The sequence below is a fragment of the Sciurus carolinensis genome, chromosome 1 (genome assembly GCF_902686445.1).
Source record: "Sciurus carolinensis chromosome 1, mSciCar1.2, whole genome shotgun sequence".
Taxonomy (NCBI): domain Eukaryota; kingdom Metazoa; phylum Chordata; class Mammalia; order Rodentia; family Sciuridae; genus Sciurus; species Sciurus carolinensis.
Window position 1 is genome coordinate 163,919,324 of NC_062213.1, and position 21,892 is coordinate 163,941,215.

At 46.7% G+C, this 21,892-nt stretch overlaps 1 protein-coding gene and 1 long non-coding RNA gene across 6 annotated transcripts in view; one reads left to right on the forward strand and one right to left on the reverse strand.

Moving 5' to 3' along the window:
• Positions 1-2,038: 2,038 nt before the first annotated feature.
• On the reverse strand, positions 2,039-8,497 carry LOC124993261 (uncharacterized). The gene is made up of 3 exons (XR_007110280.1): positions 6,987-8,497; positions 4,391-4,558; positions 2,039-2,431 (listed from the first exon to the last, which is right to left on the reverse strand). It is a non-coding gene; the product is annotated as an uncharacterized LOC124993261 (long non-coding RNA).
• Fyb2 (FYN binding protein 2) overlaps positions 7,072-21,892 on the forward strand; it is a 95,742-nt gene continuing 80,921 nt past the window's right edge. For 2 of the 5 annotated variants that reach the window (XR_007110279.1, XM_047564961.1), the window contains exon 1: positions 7,072-7,457. Coding sequence is in view for 4 of the 5 variants with exons in the window: in XM_047564961.1 (XP_047420917.1) it covers positions 7,449-7,457 (9 nt within the window). In the remaining variant the exon portion in view is untranslated. The remainder of the gene's footprint in view (positions 7,458-21,892) is intronic. The other 3 variants (XM_047564965.1, XM_047564972.1, XM_047564954.1) reach the window with 2 other exon arrangements.

Consider the following 21,892-nt stretch of genomic DNA (forward strand, 5'->3'; position numbering starts at 1 on the left):
ATGGTTCATCTGTGTCTTTAATGCCTGATTCCCTTACTACATTGCAGGTTCCATGAAGGGGACACTGGGTTTTTTGTTCCCCTCTGTGTGTGTTGGCCTAACTCAGCCCACAGTGGAAATTAGGGAAATATTTGTGGAATGAATGAAGGGCTAGGGACAGGGACGTGGGTGTGAAGAGGACGTAGGCAGGAGCCAAGAGAGAGGAGGAGCGATAGTGAGCGTGTGGCCCCGCCCAGCAGGAGCCTCCAGGTTCAAAGTGACTTGTCTGTGACACTCTTCTCCAAACTTCCCAGCTGTCTCCTCCTCCACATGCTGTATCCCCAAAATCTGACCCTAGTCAGATCTTTTCTCTGAGCCGCTATTCCCTCATCTGTAAAATGGGGATTTATTATGTGCCCTGCTTCCTCTATTAGGTGGCTGTGGGCATCCAATGAGGTAATTCAATTCAACAAACATTTATATAGGTGATTAAATGCCACAGTGATAAATGCCTTTGAATAAATATGCTGACCTCCCTGCCCAGTTCCACCTGGCTCATGTGCATGCAGACCGTGCCACTGTGGCTTGAAGCAGCATCCTCTGTTCTGAGAGACACTAGGAAACAAGATCTCATTGCCACCTCCCTTCCCCAGGAACCCTTCATTTCGGTGACAAAAGACTTTCCTCTTGCAGTCTGAACCAGGACCAGACAGTCTGTCCCATCCCACCTCCATATTCAGGGTAGGAGGACTGAGATCTGACACATGGGCCATGGCGGAGGGACCTGGCCACACCCCACCTCCCCACAAGCTGTTGCACCGAGTCTTGGCAGTGTGGAGTCTGAGCTGATGGCCATGCTGATAGCATAGCTAGTGAGCAGGGAAAATGGACACGAACCCAGGAAGGCTGCTCGCCTCCTAGGGCTGCTTTCAGGATGATGAAGGGTCAGAAACAGAGACTCCTGAAAGCAGAAGCTGTGCCTTTATCACCTTTGTGGAATACAGGACGTTGTTAGGACTGAGATTAGCTCTATGAAGCCTCTCGTCCCTCTCTGGGCAGAGAGGGCTCTGCCTCTATGGAAAGAGAAGAGAGGGAAATTCTCACTATTGCCTCAAATGCCAGCTGCTCCGTATGAGTCTTTACATAACTTCTATCATTTCACAAGCGCAACCATCTGGGAGTGGAGGGTGTAAAATGGGAGCCCCATTTTACAGATCTGAGGGTCAGTCACAAGTCACTAGGTCAAAGACACAGCTAGTAAGTGGTTGACTGAGATTGGTTGAAAGTCAAATGCACAGTATGTCCATGGCACTTTTACAGTGTTGCTAGCAAAGCACAACTTGTGTGGTTTCATCTGCTCACAAACACTTCTCCAGAGCAAGGATCTTCTCCGATCCATCTCCCTGCCTGTACCAGGCAGGTCTGAAGACTGCTGAGCCCCAGTCCCCAGCACATCCTAACCAAGTAGACAGGGTGGTGGGGCCCTCACCGGCCAGAGAGATCTGGTGTTAATGTCCCACCCTGCTTCGGTGTTCACTGTACTCTGTCTTCTGTCATCAGGGTGTCACTGTGTCTTACCTGTTCCCCAGACTTCGCTGATCCTGGCTCCATCAACTAAGCACCTGCCTCTGTTCTTGATTTTCTCTGTGTTTTCTGTAGGCTTTTAACCCTAGTCTGTTTGTCTGCTGCTCTGAGACCGTTGCTGGGTACTGCAGGTTCTCTCTCTGATGTTGAAATCTATCCCTGAGATGCTGCCAATGAGTCTTCTCTAATTAGCTATCACCCTCCCTCCCTTAGAGTCACAGCGATGTCATCCCTGTGCTCTTCTGCGAAGGCAGTCACCTGCCGCTAGACCCCTCCCTATGGCTAACAGCACTTGACTAGACCTCAGTCAAACAGATCTGATGTTGAAGCTTTGTTCTGCTTCTTACATGCTGTGTGGCCTGGGGAAAAATCTTAATGCTTTACACCTCAGTTTCTTCATCTATAAAATGAGGGTAATAATATATGCCTCTAAAGAGTACTGAGTGGGATGATACATGCAATGACCAGAGAGTGCCTACTGTTATTCCCAACAGCACAGATCAGGCTGTTACAAATTGCAACCTAACCTTCAATTCATTCCCCAAGGACTTGGTTAAACCCACATCACGATAAGTTTCCTTATCTCCTAACCCAACTGTGAATATTGTCTTTGCTTTCCTACTATCCCACCATTATGTTTTACGATGTCTCAATAATACACTGTAAGAAAGTTGTATTAATCAGAATAAGATAGGATATGCCACAGTAACAAATGGCCCCCAAATTCTTGGTAACTTAATACAACAAAAATTTATTTATATCACAATCTTATGACTATTGACTAGTTTTCTTAGAAGTAGGGACTCAGCGATTGAGGTCCCTTCAATCTTGTGATTTTGCTATCTTAAGCACATGACTTCTGAGGTTGCTGCAAAAAGAGAAAAGAGAAAGTGAACAATCAACCAGTCTCACAAGTCATATTTGTTATCTCTTACCACATCCCATTGACCAGGATGTAGTTACGTGCTTAAGTATAACTGCAAGAAAGGTCAGAAATATAGCCTTTTTCCATACCCAAGAAAGGAATTCAAAATGGGATTTGGTGAACACAAATGTTTCCTCTGCCCTCTTCCCTCCCATAATTAAAAACAATGACAACAACAACAAAAAAAACCCATAGCCCCAGACTCATAGCCTGTGGAACTGATCATTCCTTGGTACTATAGCCGTGCTAACCTCAGAGGACATTGCTTCCCCTTTATTTAAGAGTCCATCCCAAATGTGAGCCAAAGCTGCCTTCTCTTTCACTATGGCAGAGTTAAGATGAATTGTCTAAGTACAGCAGATTTTACCAACACAGTTACAGGGTGACACATGGGGAATAAACAAAGTATACTACAGCTTGCTAATTAACATTTTGAAAAAATGGAGTTTATCAATCTTCAGCTTGGGTCTTCCATATCTCTGCCCTGCTGCCACAGTTCAGAAACCATCTGACCCTGCCATCCAGGAATGCCTGCACACATGTCCTATACCCACAAGACATGCACATGGCACCCAAGGGGGAGCAGCTAGAGAGAAGGGGTGTGCACATGAGTGTAGGACAGCAGATGTGCCTCCCACCTCCTCACAGCAAAAAGCCATGCTAACTAACTCCACAGAGCTTTCTAATACACAAATTAGAAATCAGCTACCTAAATTAGGTAAGTCACATGACCAATTGCTGTGAATTGAAGTTTGTGTCCCCTCCAAAATTCATATTGAAACTTAATCCCTAATGCAACAGTATTAAAAGTTGGAATGTTTTGGAGGGGAATCAGCCATGAGGGATGGGATTAGTGCCTCACAACAGAACTGGAGGGAGCTAGCGGGGCCTTTGCCCTTCTGCCCTCGACCATGTGAGGAGGGCTACAGCTTTTATCCCCTCCAGAGGATCATCTTGGAAGCACAGACTGGACCCTCATCAGATACCTGCTGGGATCTCCATCTCAGCCCCCATAATGTAAGCAATAAATATATGCTGTTCATAAGTTCCCTGGTGTAAGGCATTTTATTATAGCAGCACAAATGGACTAAGGCACCAGTTGACCTGTGTACATTGTTTAAAGACCTACCATGCCCATATCCTAGCCTTCTGAGCCTTCAAGCATTATGACCACATGATATGATTATGCCTTGAAATCTAGATTCAAGTAAATGAGTCACCCAAAGAGAGGCAGGGATTCCCTGCCTGAATTTTCTAAGGATCCACTTTTCTGGCTGATAGAACATGTGAGTAGTTGATACTGGTAATGATACTGGCTTCCAGGCAAGCCCCATCTTCTTGCCACAGGGGAATGATCTTCCTTTAATCTCAACAAGACAAGCATATCAGAAAACATCTTAATAATTCATCTGAGTAATGCATACATAATGTAACTGGCATTAGTGGAGGAAGAAGATTTCCTCACAAGAACCTAAGGGGTCACTGCATCCCTAGCTCGAAGTGGGACAGCTGGCACAAAGTAGGAGCTGAGATTCTTGTTAAAAGACCATTAAAAGAGAAGCAACTTGCAACTTGCCTTGGTCATGTTTGCTTATCATCTTTCAAAAAAAAAGCTCTTACTAAATTATTATATGCTATTATGATATTTTCTGAGATAAATGACTGATATATGAGCTTCTTTTAAGATGAAAGATAAACCAGGTGGATTATAAAGTTTTCCCAAACTGGTAAAAAGGAAATTTTGTGAACATGTAGACTTCCAAAATAATCCTAGGCATTTTATCCTTAAATATATTACCATTAAATAATCATATACCTTGAAGCAATGCACCCTGCATTTCCACACTGATCATCCATCCCTCCTCCCTGCCCACCTGCCCTGTCCCCTCTATGATTGTTAACCTCATTGTCCTCTTGCTCAAGTCCTTTGGGGAATGGAGTGGAGGGAAGAGAGATGGATTTGAGCAGGCCAGAGTTCAAATGAAGAATCACACTGTGCTCTCTACATCAGCAGGGTATTTGACTTGTCCTTCCAACTGGGGTTTGCATCTCTTATCTCACGACAATGTCCTGGGGAGTAGAAGAAAATATGTGCTAACCGTGTAGCTTGTTATACAATAGACTCCCAGTGAATTTAACTTTCTCTCCTCTTTCCTTCTCTCCTTTCTGAAGGTAACCAGGATATAAATTATACATAAATAAATTACATACTATGCTGGAAATCCTCAGACATGATTAATGTAACCAATAATAATTTTAATATTAATAGTCAGTTACTCCAGCAGCCGCACCCTAACTGTGACAATCCATCTATACGCTCCAGTTTCATCATCATACAACAGATGGTTCCCAAAGTTTGCCCTAGAAAGAGGTGAAAGCATGTGATTTCCCATTTTCAGCTTTTTTCTGACGCTTCTTTTTTTCATTACAGTATTCTGCTACAAACCATTACTTAGGGTATAAAGTGAACATAAGAATTTGCCAAGTAATGAAAGACTGAGACATGATAGGAAACACTGAAAAGCTTCACACAGTTATCTAAGATGGAAAGCGATGTTTGGAAACATCAAGAATGTGCTAGAAATACGATTTTCACTCTCAGTGCCCCAAAGGATGGATGGGACCTTTCTGGAGATTATGACGTATCATTCCCACTCCCAGAAGGAACAAATTGAAGCCAAGGGGCTTAAAAGACCAGAAATAACCAGAAAATCTGAACCCAACTTCAGCCTAAGTATCTGCTGGGCTTTCTTGCAGACTACTTTCAAAATTGAATTTGGGGGAAAAAAATTGCTTGAGAGAACCCTTCAAGATCACTGATTCTGTAAGTTTATTGGTCGGTATTTCTTGAAGATTTAAATAGAAGTAAACAGCATGGCTGGGAGTGGGGGCTCTGGAAAAGGGCTGCCTGGGTGGGAGTTCTGCTCCTCTACCCGCAGAAGAACCGGGCTGCCCCACAGGGGGGGTCAGCTTGCATGGGCCTCAGTCTTCTGGACTGGACAATGAGGGTCATGACAGGGACTAACTGAGGGATATCTGCAAGGTTTAGGGCACGGCTTCTGACAGGCAACAGACAGGTGTCCATCAGCCACTCCTTGTCCGTGATTGAGTGGAGCTCGTGGGAACAGTCACCTGCTCTGTAGCTAGCAACAGATCACCAAGGCACCTGGTACATAGTAGAACCTCCTCCTTGATTGTAATGACACTGTCATCCCTAAGGTGTAATGGGATCTGGTTAATTTCAGGTCATTTTCAAATTTCACATCCAAAATTCCCCCTGTAATGCCTGTGCCCATTCCGTATGTTGTGCTGCCACTCGCCCGTGTAAGCTTGTGGGGGTTCTCTCCCAAGCTGCTGGCAGGAACCTGCTACTCACAGGATGGGGGCTCATAAGCAAAGTGGGATCCTTGCAGGGAAATGAAACACTGCCACTTCATTTTTGCATTCGAGTGTAGCACGTGCACTTTGACACTGACACAGCCTCCAGTGACTGAGGGGACAGAGTAAAGAGGAGAGGAACTGGCCTTGTGAGTGCCCACGCAGGGCTGTGCCCCACACCAGGAGGGCTTTACACGGCCACCGGTCCTACACCAACCCTGTCGGCCTTCCTATGTAGTTTTGATGAAGATGAAGAGCACACATCTCAGAGGGGCTTTTTGGCTTTCTCAGGGTCCACAGCAAGCGGGGAAACTGAATTCAGCACACAGAAGATGATAGGAAAGCTAATGAGGGGAGGGGTGTTCCAAGTCACCGATCTTCAGCCTGCTGGTAAAGCAATCCTCACTCCTAACAGCTACCAGTGACTAGCGCCTGCTATGTCCCAGGCCTACTACTGTAACCTGCCTCAACCAAACCAAAGCGCTCACCTCCCAGCCCGCCCAGGTCCAGGGAGATGAGAGCCCCACTGTCCTCATCCCCACCGCCATGGCAGGCTGGCCTGGAGCCACTAGGGGGAGCCCTGGTATTAAGAGCAAGAGGCATGTGTCCACCCAACTCCCCCTGCGCAGGGGCCCCCAAGAGCCTCCCCCGAGCCCGCCAGACTCACAAAGGTGCAGAACAAAGACACAGGGAAAGCCAAGTGCTGAGGAGAGGTTACAGAGGGCCTGTGGCCACACTCCACCCAGCCTTGAGGAATGGTACCCACTCTGCCTGCCAGCAGTCCACAGGGCAGTGTTGGTCAAACTGAGTCCTAACACTACAGTAGAGAGGTGGGCTGTTTAATCAGATCGCTTATGGTGGCTCAAACCTCCATCCTTAACTCAGCACCTGTGTGACTGAGGCCAGGTTATAGTCTCTCAGCCTTAGAGACCTACCCAGTTAAAATGGGAATAATAGCACTTCCCAGGGCTACTCTAAGAGTTAGAGTCTATTCAAATACCTAGGTCATACCGGCCCAAACCAGGTGCTAGTACAGTATCTCCCTTTCTAGCCTCCAGTAGACACCCCTGTGGGCTGAGCCGCACTTGCCCCGAGACAGTGATTTATGAAATGTACTAACCCCCAGCAGGGGTGGAGTTGGACCAGGCCGTTCCTAATGGCAATCACAGCGTCCAGCCCCAGCATTCTGCACTAACCGGAGGGGCAGGGCATGTTCCATTCCTCACCACCTCCTGAACACAGAGCAAAATGACATCCTGGAGAGGGAGTGACACGGATCAGCCTGGGAGCAGGGAGGAGCTGCTGCTGAACCGTCTGGGGTCTCTGGGTCTGTGCACAAAGGGGGCCCTGCAGGCGCCCTGCCAAGCTCCCAGGATGGAGGCGGGCCCATGCCCAGCCCCAGGCGAGGGAGGAGCCACGACCCAGGTGGAGCAGGTGGAGAGCCTGGGCTCAGGTGTGTCCCAGGCAGAGGCGGGAAGTGATTGCTCCCTGGCCGGGGGAGGCAGAGGAGAGCCTGCGGTGGTCTCCAGATCCTGCTCCGCGAGGCGGGTTTGTCTCCCAGACTCTGCCTCGGAGGAAAGCCATGGAAGAGGTAAGATCACTGGTCTGGAGCTTGTCTTTTGTGTCCTTTCTTGCCAGGTCTAGTTCCTCCCGGTGGAGACAGCCCTGAGGACAGGCTGCCGGTGCGTCCCGCCTCCTGGACGCGAATGTCAGGCCTGGGCTGGTGCAGAGCACACTGGCCTTGCTCGGGGGCAGCTGGAATGCGGAGCACCTTGCTGTGTCCCGTGCCCTTCAGAGCAGAGGGTCTGCGAGGCGCCAAGGAGGAGAGCACCGAGGGTCCCAGCTCTAACCACACACTGGGCTCCACGCCCGCTTCCCCAGCCTCAGGTCAGGTGCCTGCACTTCTCCGTGTTTACCTGGCCTCCTGGGCTGCCTGGCCTCTGCGGTGATTAGCAGGCTTCCTGGTCCGAGGGTAGAGCCTGGAGCTGGCAAGAGGTGGCCGCGGGGCGCTCACTTGTGGTTTTAGACTGGGCTTCGCTCCTCATGAACCGTGTGGCCTGGGGCCAGAGTGCTACCTGGCTTCCTCGCTGGTCAAATAGCGTTACACTGGAGTAAGGCTTGGTGAGACCATTGGCGGTGCTGATAAAATAGAGGGTCCGTGACGTCACCGCGGGAGGCCCTTCCCTGTTGGCATACTTGGAGATTTCTCCGCTCCACTGACCACATCTTCCTCTTTTCTTCTCCCATTCTCTGCCCTCCTCTATTTCTCTCTTTAATGAGTCCGTTTCTTTTGGAGAGTGTCTTCTGTTTTCATATCTCCTTATTATGCATTTGAAAGCAAATCATTTTCTCCTGTGAGTCATGCAGCTTCCACCCAGGTGTCTGGTTTTAAGTCAGCACAGAGGACCTATCAGCTGTCGCTGGTCAGGACAAGCTCGCTATGTCCCAGGGCGTTGTGCAGTTCAGTACAGTCAGCTGAGTTTGGGAACTGGTGAGGCAGGGCGCTCTGAGACCGCTGCCATCTCCCTCTGAATTTTCTCCAGCGTCCCACCCAGACCACGCTGTGGAGCAACTCTGGGAAGATCCTCCTTGGTGGAGAAGTGCCAGCTGAATAGATTTCGTGTGGGTGTAAGGAATGAAGCTGGACTGTACTTTGCCCTCTATGATGGACAGCATCGGCACCAGCATCCGCTACCCAGTTTAGTCTAGATTACGACACAGGCAGATGTCATTTGTACTATTTTTTTTACAGGCGAGGAAACTGAAGGTCAGACCATTATCAGTCCCTCAGTGTCACCCAGCTGGTAAGAACAGAGCTGGGACCTGAGCTTCAGTTTGTCAATAAAAGCTACTGAGTGCCAGGCATTGCTCACAGAGATTACAAAAGAACAGGGAGAATACTAGGCGATTTAGAGAAAGACAGACCAAAGGGCATTTTTGTTAACTACTAACATTCTTGTGGGATAAGTAAACACGATTACACAACTTTTACTGCTCAGAAAGAAGAGAAAAAGGATTGAAAGAAAAATGGGTAGTTTTTAATCTGAAAAAGAGAATTTTTTTGTAATTTTTAGAAAAAAAATTTAAAATTTCCTTATTCAATATGTTTTCTTTTTTTTTTAACACGTTTTGTGTGGCCAGGTCTTTCTTAGGTGCTATGAATGCAAGGAACAAAACAGTCAAAAATTCTTGCCTTCATAAAACAAAGTCTAGCAGAAAAGAAATAAACTGTGATTAAATATGTGTATATGTGTGTGTATGTGTGTGTGTGTGTGTATGTATACGCATGTGTGTTCGTGTGTGAGAAATGGCCATAAGTGCAATGTGGATACACAAACCAGGGAAGTCCTTAAGAAGGCTGAAGCCACAAAAGAGGCTGTCATTTTAAGTGGGACAGTTTCAAGAACTGTAATGGTGTTATTTATGTAAGGTGGCATTTGAGCAGAAAATTGAAAGGAGGTTAGGGAGTTGGTTCTGTGATTATCTTAGGGAAGAAAATTCTTCAGAGCGATAATAGCAGATGCAAAGGCCCTGAGGCAGAAACTTAGTTGGTATGAACAAGGAACAACAAAATGGTCAGACTGGCTGGTGCAGAGGAAGCTGGGCAGAGAATGGTAAAAAGTAAGAGAGTCCAATCCTGTGGAACTTTGGAGGCCACTGTAGAAATTTCAGGTTTTCTTGAGTGAGATGGTGAACCATCTGAGCATTGTGAGCAAATCGATGACGTGATCCAACTTACAATTTGTATGAATCCTCTATCTGGCTGTGGTTCTGAAGCTAGAAGGTTCAGGGGGGCAAGAGCGGAAGCTGCTGACCAGGTAAGAGGGTGCTGCACTTGGCCAACCAAGCGGGGATGGAGCTGCCCACCAGTCTCAGCAGTGAAGGCAGCCGGGGAGGTCGCACGCGTCCTGGTCATACGGTCACTCCCTGACCTCTGATCATTGAGCTCGTGATTTTTCACTTGTCTCATGGTACAAAAGCCATATGCTTTCAGGAAAAAAAAAAAAAAAAAAAAAAAAAAAAAAAAGCTCTACTTTGAGTTTTGATCCTTTCCTGAGCTAGCCATCTGTGGTGCCCACTCTGTTAGGAGGCCGGGCACTGCAGTGAGCCGCAGCTCCCCGGCCGCCTTTTGATCACAGGGGACACACCGGTGCCCTGCAGCCTGCTGTGTTGCTGAGCGGGGAGGCTCAGCAGTTTAGACGTACCGAGTACATTTTCTGCCCACTCTGTAGTCAACCGGCCATCATAAGTTAAGGAGCAGCTGTTTATCAAAGGGGTGGACAGGATTTACGGATGGACTGGAGAGAGGGGAAGGAAGTGAGGAACTGTGGATGACTCCAAGGTGCGCAGCCTGAGCATCTGGAAGAACAGGTCCGCCGGTGTTTATTGAGATAATGTAATACCGAGCAGCTTTGGGAGGAGATCAGGGCTCCGTTCTAGACAGTCTGCTTGAGGGGCCAAGTAAGCTGCCTTTTGAGATTTAGAGTTCAAGGCGGGAGAGTGACCACGATAAGGCATCTGCATTAGGAAACTGTTGGGTGCTTAGGGAATGTCACTGTGTGACTTTAAAATGCAGCCTCATGCTCTCTGATCTTCTTGTCATCAAGAGAAGAGACCTGAGCCCCTTCCCCTTGAGTCTGTGCAAGACTGAGGCTGCTTGGACCCATAGAGTCTGGTACCCGTGGCACCTTGGTAGTTAGGGGTGTGACAGAGAGGCCGCGCTGCCTCCACCTCCTACGAGAACATGTAATCTTGTAGCCCCGGACCCGGGGGGCAGCAGTCTGTACCCCAGGGTTTCCATGCTGGAGACACCTCATGTGGACACTAGGGGACAGTTCCTGCTAAGTCACACCTTCCAGGTCTTCCCACAAGGCTGAGCACGGGCCCTCCAGCCTACTCGCCAGCAAGATACCACCAAATAACTTCCATCAAGACCCACAGGCCAGAGAGATCACCCCGCTGAGCCTTGCCCAAATTCCTAACCACACAATGGTGAGGCTCAGAAAAAAAAAAAAAAATTTTTTTAATGTTTTTGACCTTTCAATTTTCAGGTAGTTTTTTGGTTTTCTTTTTTTTGTTTGTTTGTTTTGCATAAATAGATGTCAGAACATTTAGATCACCTTTCAATCTCTTTTGTTATTAAAAAATCATCCTCACCAGGCATGCTGGCCCATGCCTGTAATCCCAGCAGCTCAGGAGGCTGAGGCAGGAGGATCATGAGTTCAAAACCAACCTCAGCCAAAGTAATGTGCTAAGCAACTCAGTGAGACCCTGTCTCTAGATAAAATACAAAATAGAGCTGGGGATGTGGCTCAGTGGTCAAGTGCCCCTGAATTCAATCCCGGGTACCCCCCACCAAAAAAGAAAAAAAGAAAAAAAAGTTATTCTCTTCCAGAAGTATGAGGCTTAAGAGAATTCTGTATGAATATGTTTAATTATATAGTTTAGACCCCCAAAGAGACTGATAGGTTTTTCTAAATTGGACATGAAGGTGCAGCCCAATGGCTGCCCTCAGCCAGGTAAGTTTTTACTTAATCACAGTCTTGGCAAGAGAGAATCATAGCCTTTTTGAGGTGGCAGAGCTGGTCAGTCAGGGAGTTTACAATGGCTCTTGGATCCTTGATCAATGAGCTTTGGAGTCATAACTGAACACATTGAAGTTTACCTCTGCCTCTTATTAGTCAAGCAGTCTAAGCAAGTCATAAGGTCGGAAGCTGCTCAGGAACCAGCCTGCTCACCACTCCCGTGGAGCGCGAGCTCCAAGCCCAGAGGCAGAGAGCAGGTACTGCACCTCCTGCCGGGGCCCCTCCAGAGACGCTCCTGGTCACCTTGAGAGTAAACTGAGTCTGAAGATCGGGTCGCGAGGCCTGCCTCGCTCACCCCGCCATAGATCTCCAGCAGGCGTCTTCTGAGGCTCAGGCCTTGCCTTGGATTTCTGAGACGCGCCTTTCTTGGATGCCATCTGGTTGTTCTGCTGTTTAATGAGGAATGTCAAGAAAACAGAAAATGTCAGCATTATCAAAAAACAGGAAGATGAAGACCGCCACGGTGCTCATGGGCACACTAAGAATGGGTGCCCGACCCAGGGTGGGGACCCCGAGAAGAACCGGCAGAATGAGCTGAATGTCATTCACTCAGGGAAACGGGGAAGACTCGGGAAGGAGGCAGGTCGGGGGAGGGGCGGCACAGACCCGGCCGCAGCTGCGCTGTCGGTGGCGTGGGTGAGGTGACGTCCTGCAGGCCGGTGTTATGGGAGCAGAGAGTTTCAGAACAGAGTAGAATCCTCAGATGCGCAGAGGGGCCAGACGTTAAAAGGCCCTCGATGCTCTCTGTGCTAGATCCTGAAAGCACTCTGCAACGGGAGGTTGAACTGAATGTCCCCTGTGGTCACGATGCTCTGACATCCTGGGACCACTCCCGGGGTCCTATATGACTTGATCTTGACAGAACCCAGGTCCGAATGCCTGTGAAATACCACTTAGGTTTCACAAGCAGTTTGAGAGATTTTTTTTTTCTTGAAGAATTCCTATTTTCCTTAATAATTCCTTATTTTTAAGGAATAAGTCCTAAGACAGGGGAACAGCTACAAAAGTAGCTCTGCCACCTGAGAAGGATCCACACGGCCAAGGAGGGTGGAGGGCAGGGCGCTGGGGAATAGGATCAGATCACCAGGTGTGAGGCTTCTCGTGTGTTCTGGAGAACCTCAGAGAAGGGAAAGAGATGATCACCCGTAAGTCACAGTCCCCAGGGCGGGCTGCACGGGAAAGGCCTCCTGGATGGTGTGCTTGTTCCCTGGCGGTGAGGCATGCAGCAGCCTGTGCCACCGCAGGGCTGAGTCCCTGCCAGCCCCGCTTGCCCCTCCCCCTGTCACCAGCTGCTGGCCCTTTACTGCTTCCACTTTGAGTCAAGTCTTCCCTTCTTCGAACTATTCACTCTGGGATAAATGATTCCAACAGGCAAATCTGGTCCCTTCAGCTACTGCTGAACCCTTCAGCTGCTCCCGTTGCCTGCGTGGTGGAGCCCAGGCCCTCCAGCCAGGCGGACCAGGCCACAGTGCCCTGGCCCCAGCTCCATAGCCTCCAACCTGGTCCCTGGGCTGTCTTCGCATGTACACCCCTCCGTCCACCAGGCTGATCATCACTTCATTGTGACTCAGCTGAGGCCCGCTGCCCTGAGCTGCCTTTGCCAACCCCGTGGCTGCAACAGATCTTTCTTCATCTCGTAAGACCCCAGGCCCTTTGAACAGACCCAAGTCTGGATGATGAGATCCCAGAAAACAAGAGGTATGTCTTGCTCAAAAAGACAGCAAAGCCTGGTGCTTAGAAGCCTGGCGCCTGAGGCACCCTGACTGGCAAACGTGTCTGGCTTTATCATAAACTAGCTGTTCAGTTTTCAGCATCTTACATCACTTCCTATGTCCCAGATGCCTCATTTGTAAAGGGGAGATAATGATACCCACCTCTTAGCACTCAGCTGAGGTTTCAACACGTTAACACGCAGAGAGCTTAGAGCAACTCATTGACCTCAAATGGCCCTTAACCCTACAGGAAAAATAACAGTAGGTAATAATAATAGGCAAACTGTTATAATTTGAATTGTATCTCTCCCATCTCCTCCCAAGCTCCTTTGTTGAAACCTGAACCCCATTATGTCAGAATGTGATCTTATTCAGAGATATTACACCTTCTTTGGAAGATCTTTGTAGAAGTCATTGATTAAATGAGCAGGTCTTTAAAGTGTTTTTTTTTTTTTTTAATGAAACAAGTGTAAGTCATATTTTATTGTAAGAAAGCAAAGTTAAAAATTCAGGAAACTTTTATTGGAGTCCCTTTTGTGGGTTAGGTGCTATTACAATTTTGTTTTGTACAGTTCAGCCAAATCTATGCACTTTATTTTTCCCATACATTTTTTATTCTTTTTTAAAAAATTTTTACAGACTGCATTTAGATTCATTGTACAAAAATGGGGTACAACTTTTCATTTCTATGGTTGTGCACGATGTAGATTCACACCATTTGTGTAATCGCATATGTACATAGGGTAATTATGTCTGTCACTACAGTAACATAGCCACATCAATGTTTACAGCAGCTCAATTCACAATAATTAGATTATGGAACCAACCTAGATGCCCTTCAACAGATGAACTCTGGTATATATATGCAATGGAATACTATTCAGCCATAAAGAAGAATAATATTATAGCATTTGCAGATAAATGGATGAATTGGAGAATATCACGCTAAGTGAAATAAGCCAATCCCAAAAAAACCAAAGGCTGAATGTTTTCCCTGATAAGTGGATGATGATACATAATGGGGGTGGGGATGAGGGTGTTGGGTAGGAGAGAACTTTGGATTATGTAGAGGGAAATGAGAGGGAGGAGGGGGCAGGGTATGAAAGATAGAGTGGGTTTTAATCCAACATGACTGATGTCCTCATGAAAAGGGAGAACTTAAACAGGGTATGCTCAGAGGCAAGTGGGTGTGGACAAGAGGACAGTACACAGCCAAGAGTCAGGCCTGCAAGAGCTCCTTCTTCCCAACCTCAGGCAGAACCCACCCTGCCCACACTTGAGTTTGCGTTTCCAGCCTCCAGAACTCTAAGATGATAAATTTCTCATTTAAGCCACAGGCTATGGTACTTTGCTATGGTAGCCCTAGCAAACTAATACACAGAGCTTATCAGCAAATTAATTAAGAAAATTCATGTAAATATATGGGGCGGCGCCCTTCCCCCTCCAGCCTGGGAGGTGCTTTTTATCATGTTGCTGTTTCAACCTCTTCAAAATCCACAGCTGTTCCTAGCTCTCCAGGCAAGTCATCTGAGCAGCCGTGGAGTCGCTAGGCATGGGATGTGCACAGAAAGGATCATGGGTGGCGGCCAGGGCTCCTCCCTGAACACACCCCCACACGTTTGTTCTTCATACCTGTAAAATCTAAAGCTGCTTCAGAGATAGCAAGCAATTTTCTGTCAATACTGGAAAGAGTTAAGGTTTTATTACTCTTCACCATAATTATTGCTGTTATCATCTTCCCCATTTTGAGGATGGGGCAGGGTTCAAACTCAAATATGCTTAACTCTAAAACCACTGGTCTGGTCCCTTTTTATCACGAGCATAGAGAATGGTATCCGGGAAAGAGGTTTGAAAAAAAATTAAGCCAAAAGATCTAAATCCCAGTCGGATCTACCACCCACTTGCTAGTTGGCCTTGAATAGTTCATTTACCTTCTCTGAACTCCAGTTTTCCTTTCTCCGTGTGCATTTGATAATGCTTACTTGTCTATGAAGATAACATAGGAAAATATATTTGAAATGATCAAATCCATCACTAATACTCATAGTTGATGATATAATCAAAATTCCCCAATCTAAAATCTGTAGCAGAGCTGACATTAAAATTCAAATCACTTTCCTAGCCCTCTACACCCTTTTGTGAATAAGCCAGTGGCGTATTGCAAAATCAGTGTGTGATCTCATGCAAGAAAAGGGAAAAAAAAAAAGTTGGGAAGGTTTTTAACAATTTGAATGCTGAAATATTTAGCACTTGAACTTTTACAGAATAAACATGGAGGTACCTACCACTTTTCACTCCCTTAACAAAAAACGTCATTCAAAAGTCTGCTGTGCTTTTATTTGTTCCAACAGTGTGTGGTCCAAGGAAAGAAGGTTGTACTGGAGGTCTTGGGACCGCCATCTAATTTAGTCTCCCCACTTATCCTGTGTGCTTTGATCTTGTCCTCCCTGCCTTGACCCCTCTCTAAACCTCCCCTTTCTTTCTCCTCCACTCAGTTCCCTTCCCTTTTCTACCCCCTCTTCTACCTCCAGGTCATCTTTTTTTTTTTTTTTTTTTTTTAACTTCTGTATATGAAAGAAAACACATGATATTTGTCTTTCTGGCTGATTTTGCCTAAAGTCCTCCAGTTCCATCCATGTTCCTATAAATGTCATGATTTTATTCTTCTTTATGGCCAAGTAATACTCCATTTTGTATGGAGTTTTATATTTTCTTTATCCATTCATCACCTAGGACAGACACCTAGGATGATATCCATCCAAGGACTTCACAGTATACTGAGATTGAAACATAGATATTCATAATATAGCAAATTCAGAAATAGAGAAACATACAGGATATTAAGGATCACAGGAAGAGGTTTATATCCCGAACAGGGAGGAGAGATAGAGTTGAGATAGTCATAGAAGACTTCAAGCTAAAATCTAAACCCAGAGCAGAAAGAGCCCAGGGATATGCAGACTTTAACTTAGACTCAGTAAAAACTTGGAATCAGGTTGAACCGGCTGGGTACGAGTCCCTCCTTTGCCACATACAATTGGAAAAATTACATCTCTCTGCTTCAATCACTTCATCTGCAAAATGGAAAATAGTAATGGAAGTTGTCTCATGGTTTGTTTGAAGGTTAAGCGAGTTTGGATACTAAGTTCTTAGCATACCACCCAGCAGGTAACTGGCAGTCAATACTTGCTGTTATGATAAAAAGTCCACATTTCCTAAATTTTCTGAACTGTGGCATGACAGAATTTGTAGACACAAAGTATCTCAAAGGGACATGTGGCCACCGCTTACTTGACTCTCTAAAAACAGGAAAGGAAAATGTGTCAGAAGAGCATAAACTGGAATCATAAAATCTGGGTCCCCATCCTACTGGCACGACCAGGAGCAATTGCTTAATACTTTTAAGGTTAAGTTTCCTCATCTATAAAATAGAGTTGGTAATATATCATCTGCTTCTTTCAGGATGGTTATAAAAATCAAATGACATATCATCTGTGGGGAAATACTTTATGAATTATAAAGGAGATTATGACCACGTGTAACTAATGTGACACTGGATAATACCTGGGGCAGGAAGGTGTGGGGATGGAGCTCGACTCACTCCCACACTTTGCTTTAAATCACAGGGTATCTGTCCAGGTTGTCATTTGGTGGAGAGCTGATTGATGCTTCGGGACTCATCAAGACGTGTTTTTAAGTTACTAAGCCCCAGTGTCTGTGAATTCCCAGGTGGAATCCTCAGGGCCTGAGGTTCCACTGAGGAAATCTACGTGCTTGAAATATTACCGTGCCATCCAACCCCAGGTCGAGAAGCAATGTAAAGGAGGAAGCCTAATATGAAAGTGTCTGCTAGTCCCCAAACCTCAGAACAGCCCTTTCAAATAAATGGAAAACTGCAATGCAGAGTCTTTTCCACCAAATGACTAGATGAGATTTTATCCAAAGCAACTATGACATGGAAAGCTGCGTGTCCATCCTCGGGGTTTGTCTTGCTTGGGCAAACAGATGCTCAGTTGACTGTGAATGGCGAGGTCGATCCTGCCTTGGGAAAAACTATCTCTCCATCTTCCTTCCTCTCCCCGGCTTCATCCCACTCAAGTTCACCCCGCTTGACCTGTTTTCAGTGTCCCTTCCACTTCTGGCTGATGTCTCCATCTGCCCGCTCCCAGCTTGGGAGCCATCCCTCTGTAGAGAGCCTCCCAAACTGCCACCTTCCAGCCAGGGCCTGGGATGGCTACGCCCCCAGACCTCCCCTTGGCTCTCCTGGCAGATCTCAGCTTCTCCTAGCATTAGACTGAGGTTGTTCAATCAGCCCTGGCCCCTGGGCTGTGGGCGGCAGCGAAGCTCCAGCAGCTGCAGGGAGGTGGGACTCTGCTCCTCCCGCCGCCCCCAGGACAGTGAGGCACGTGCTGACACGGCAACATCACAGAGGGTGAGTGAGTCCCTGAGTGGGTGTGAGAAGCAGCTCCCCTCAGACTCCTGTGGGCCACGTGGCCCATGGGGGCGAGGGAGGCTTTTGGGTTAAGCCACTGAGATTTGGGGGCTGCTGGGTGACCACGACAAAACCTGGCCCATCCTGACCACCGTGCACCCTGGAGTACTGGGGGTCGTTTGTCTGTTGGATAGTATGCTATTCGTGTCCTATTGCTGCTGTGACAAATGACCGTAAACATAGTGGCTTCCAGCACCATGAATTCACCCTCTAACTGTCCGGAGGTCAGAAATCTACAGTGGCTCTGCAGAGCTGCGTTCCTGTTGGAGGCCCTGCAGAGAGTCTGTTCCCTTATCTTTGGCACTTCACAGGCCACCTGCTCTCTCTGCTCCATGGCTCCCTCCTCCAAAGCTGTCCATGGAGCATCTTCTGTGCTCTGTGGAGTCCATCCTTACATCTTCTCAGACCAGGGCCTCCCAGCCTCTCTCTTACAAGGACCCCTGTAATTATGTTGAGCCCACCTGGATAACCATTTACCAGGTCGAGCAAACGGACAGAAGCTCTTCATGGGTTCCAAGGGGGCACATGGGCAGCACCGGGACTGGGAGAGCATTGCTCAGCCCACCACAGACCAGTGCACCCTGCACACACTGCACCCAAAAGCTGTCTTCATAGCGTGCATGACACTGTTGAAAAATGCATAAATGTCTGTTTAACTTCTCCGTATTGTTGTGCTCTGTTGTTGATTCTATTAGGAAAAAGTGGTATTTATTTCTTATTCCCTATTCTCTCCCCTGGTGGCTTAAGCGGTTAAGTAACAAGAATGATAATAGCTGCAGTAACAGCAAATAAGATTTTGGGGGCTCGCACTGTGCCCCTTCTGTGCGTGATGTAACTTCCCACTCCTGTTCTCAGCCCTGGTGATTTAAATACCTTCCAAGGCCACATGGCTGCCAAGTAATGGAGCCAGGATTGGAACCCAAAACTGTATGACCCCAGAGAGCTTTTATTTAACAGACAAGGTGCCATGAACCCATGAAATAAAACAGTTAAAAGCTTCCTTACATGGCTCAAGATTTAATAAGGAAGATTTATAACAATAATATTATAATGCAGTATGACAATTGTTATGTGAACAATGAAATTATACTCAAGTGACTCGAGAGGCAGAGCAGAAAAATATTTTAACTTGACTAGGGTAAGTTAGCACAGGCTTTCCTAGGGCAGGTAATTTCTGACTCAGGTTTTAAAAGATGAAAAGCATTTACCAGGCAGGAGGGTGGGAACAGGAGGGGATCCTAGGCATAGGAAACAGCATGTGCAAAGGGTCTGAGGCAGAAACTGCCCTGAGGAGCCATAAGCTATTCTTTATGACTGGATCACAGAACATGGGACAAAGGAACAGTGGCAAGACAGAAAGGTGGCGACTTCTCCACCTCTGCTGAGGCCCATGTTCTACACACAGCCCTGGACAAGTTACTCTGGTGAAGAGAGTGAGGGGCAGATGGAAGGGTATGGCAGACACTGAATTGGCAACACCTTTCTCCTTCTCCTCTTCCTCAAGTTGCATATGAGTCTGTGTGTATGTGGTTAAAGAACTGCTTTCAAATTTGAGATGTACCTTCACAGAATTGTTACAATGAGTCCTGCTTTAAGCCATTTCCCCTGTTTTTTCCTCCATGTTTCCACAAGGTTGATTTATCCATTCATGAATCCCTTAGGTATTCTTTGAATACCTACAAGGTGGTGGGTGCTGTGCCAGACGCTGACATTTTGAGTCAATTACATGCTCTCTTTGCTAAGCCAGTCCTAAGGGACAACTGCTCTTCCTCTCTGGGACATTCTCTTGCCTCAGACTCACATCATTGATTCATAGTTAAGGATCATGTCTTGAATCTGCTTTGCACTTTATTCTGTTCAAAGTACCTTCATATTTCACTTTATTTGATACTCACAAGAACTTTGTAAGGGAAACAGGACAAAATATAATGATTTGCATTATAAATATTATCAGAAAAAGAGAAAGAGATTTTATCTCCCCAACCTGTCAAGTGTTTTAACTACCTTCCTCAGGCCATGGGAAATTCCATGAGAAATTATTATTAAAGAGTTGCAGAAGATCATGGCTGGTCGATTTCCTGTATGCATGTTCATTTGATCAACATGAATGTATGAACTGTTTACCCTGTGACCAGTACTCAGATGGACTCTGGGGATGGGGAGCTCACTACAAACTTTGAAAATCTGAAGGCATCTCATCTTACAGATGGATACATTGAGTGAGCAACTGTGTGACTTTTCTAAGATGGCAGAGTGACATAACAGGTATCCAAGCCGTGGATGGTTTGATTCCAATATTAGTTCTATTTTTAATTTGGCCTCAGTGGGTAAAATACTTGTGCATTCTTGCTGAAGACCCAAGGTTCAAACACCTGAGAGTCAGAAACTAGATCACTCCGACTCTGGTCTTTTTTCTCTCGAAGCTAAACAACTAATAGCCTGTGACTTTTCTTTGTGCCAGCATCATCTGGCGTTCTAGTCTTATTATTTCCTTTTGTCCATTAACACCAAGAAAAACCTCAGCTAACCCTCTATGGAGCAGCCTGCCTCATTCCGCCCTCTGATTATTCCAGTTGTTCCCTCAAGCTGTTCCCCGAGCCAAGTGACAAAGCCTGACCCTGTGCCCACAGGGTGAATTCCAGGCCGACTCCATCTGGTAGCCTTTGTCAGTTATTTTCCTCGTTAGGGTCCCCCTGGTATTTCAGGTTCCAAAAGTGAAGAGGAACCTCCAAGAGGGCGTGGAAAATGGGCACGTGGATCGAGCCACAGCAGAGCAGAACGGGTCTCATTGTCGTCTTGAATGGGTGTTGTTAGCCAGCCTGGGCACAGGGCAGGACACGGAGAGCGGGCAGGGGGACACGGTAACTTCATGGGATGATCTCACAGAATGGGGAGAACAGGGGTGCAGCCCGGAGTGAACACAAGAAGAAAACCAGTGGGTTCTTCATGCCAGAAGAGAGGGGAGTCACAGCTGAAGTCTTCCTATTACCGGAAACTAAGATGCCACCAATCAGAACCAATAAGCAGTTTTCCTGTCTGAAGCCATCGGGTCAATGAACCCCACACTTATTTGCTGAGCTGGTGCCTTGGCCACAGGGGATCATTTCCTCACTGTCAGTGTCACCATGACAATCATATCAGCATTATGGCCATTGCCCTCCTCCTCATCCCTCTCCTTATCAAACCCCAACTACCTTCATGGTCATGGTGGGCCACCTATGAGCCAGGCACCAGGCCAGCGTTACTGTCCATGGCCATCATAAGCTGAGAACAGTTGCATCCCATTTCACTCATCAGGACTGAGACCTGAAACGGCTTTGTCCAGGAGACAGTGCCAGAATCCATAGAGGTAGGATGCCAACCTAGGACTGTTCAACCCCAGAGCCCGTGTTCTCAGCCCTATTTCTGCTCTTACAGTAGCTGTCAGCCTCAGAAGGGAAAACTGGAAGAAAATAACAGTAAAATAGATAACGTAATTGAAGGAGCTACGGGGGGATTTCAGGAGTGGAGGGGACTCCCCACCTCCCGCTGCAGACCTGATGGAAGGCTCCTCAGGCAGGTGCCCCTGAGCTGAGGCAAGCAGGACAAATGCTTTTCAGATAATAAACAGAACATTCTGGGCAGAGGATAAAATGTGTGTGGAGGCATGGAGGCATTGATTCCCCCAACAAATATTTATGGAATGTCTTCTCTGCTCTGGGCACTATGTTAAAAAGCCCAAGGGTGAATGAAAGAGAATAGTAAATCCAGGAGAGTGGATGGACTAGAAGAAGAAAGACTGGAGGTTTCCAGAAAAATAAGTATGTTGAGGAGAAAATGAGAGGCACATAAATCATTAAGGACATGCAGGTCAAATATCTCTACTCAGAAATCAGAAATGGGGGCTGGGGATATGGTTCAGTTGGTAGAGTGCTTGCCTAGCAAGCACAAGGCCCTGGGTTCAATTCCCAGCACCAAAAACAAAAAAAAGAAAACAGAAATGCCTTGAGATCTGAAATGTTCTTGAATCCACAACTTTTTGAGCACCAACATAATGTTCAAAATGTTTTGCATGTTAGAACATTTTAGATTTTGGATTTTCGGATTTGAGATGTTCCACTGATAAATTCTATGCAAATATTTTAAAATCTGAAGGACTCTGACATCTGATCTCAAGCATTTTGGGTAAGGGATACTCTACCTGTACTTCTGTTATGTTTTATTATTTGTGATGCATCCTTCTACAGAGCGGCACTGA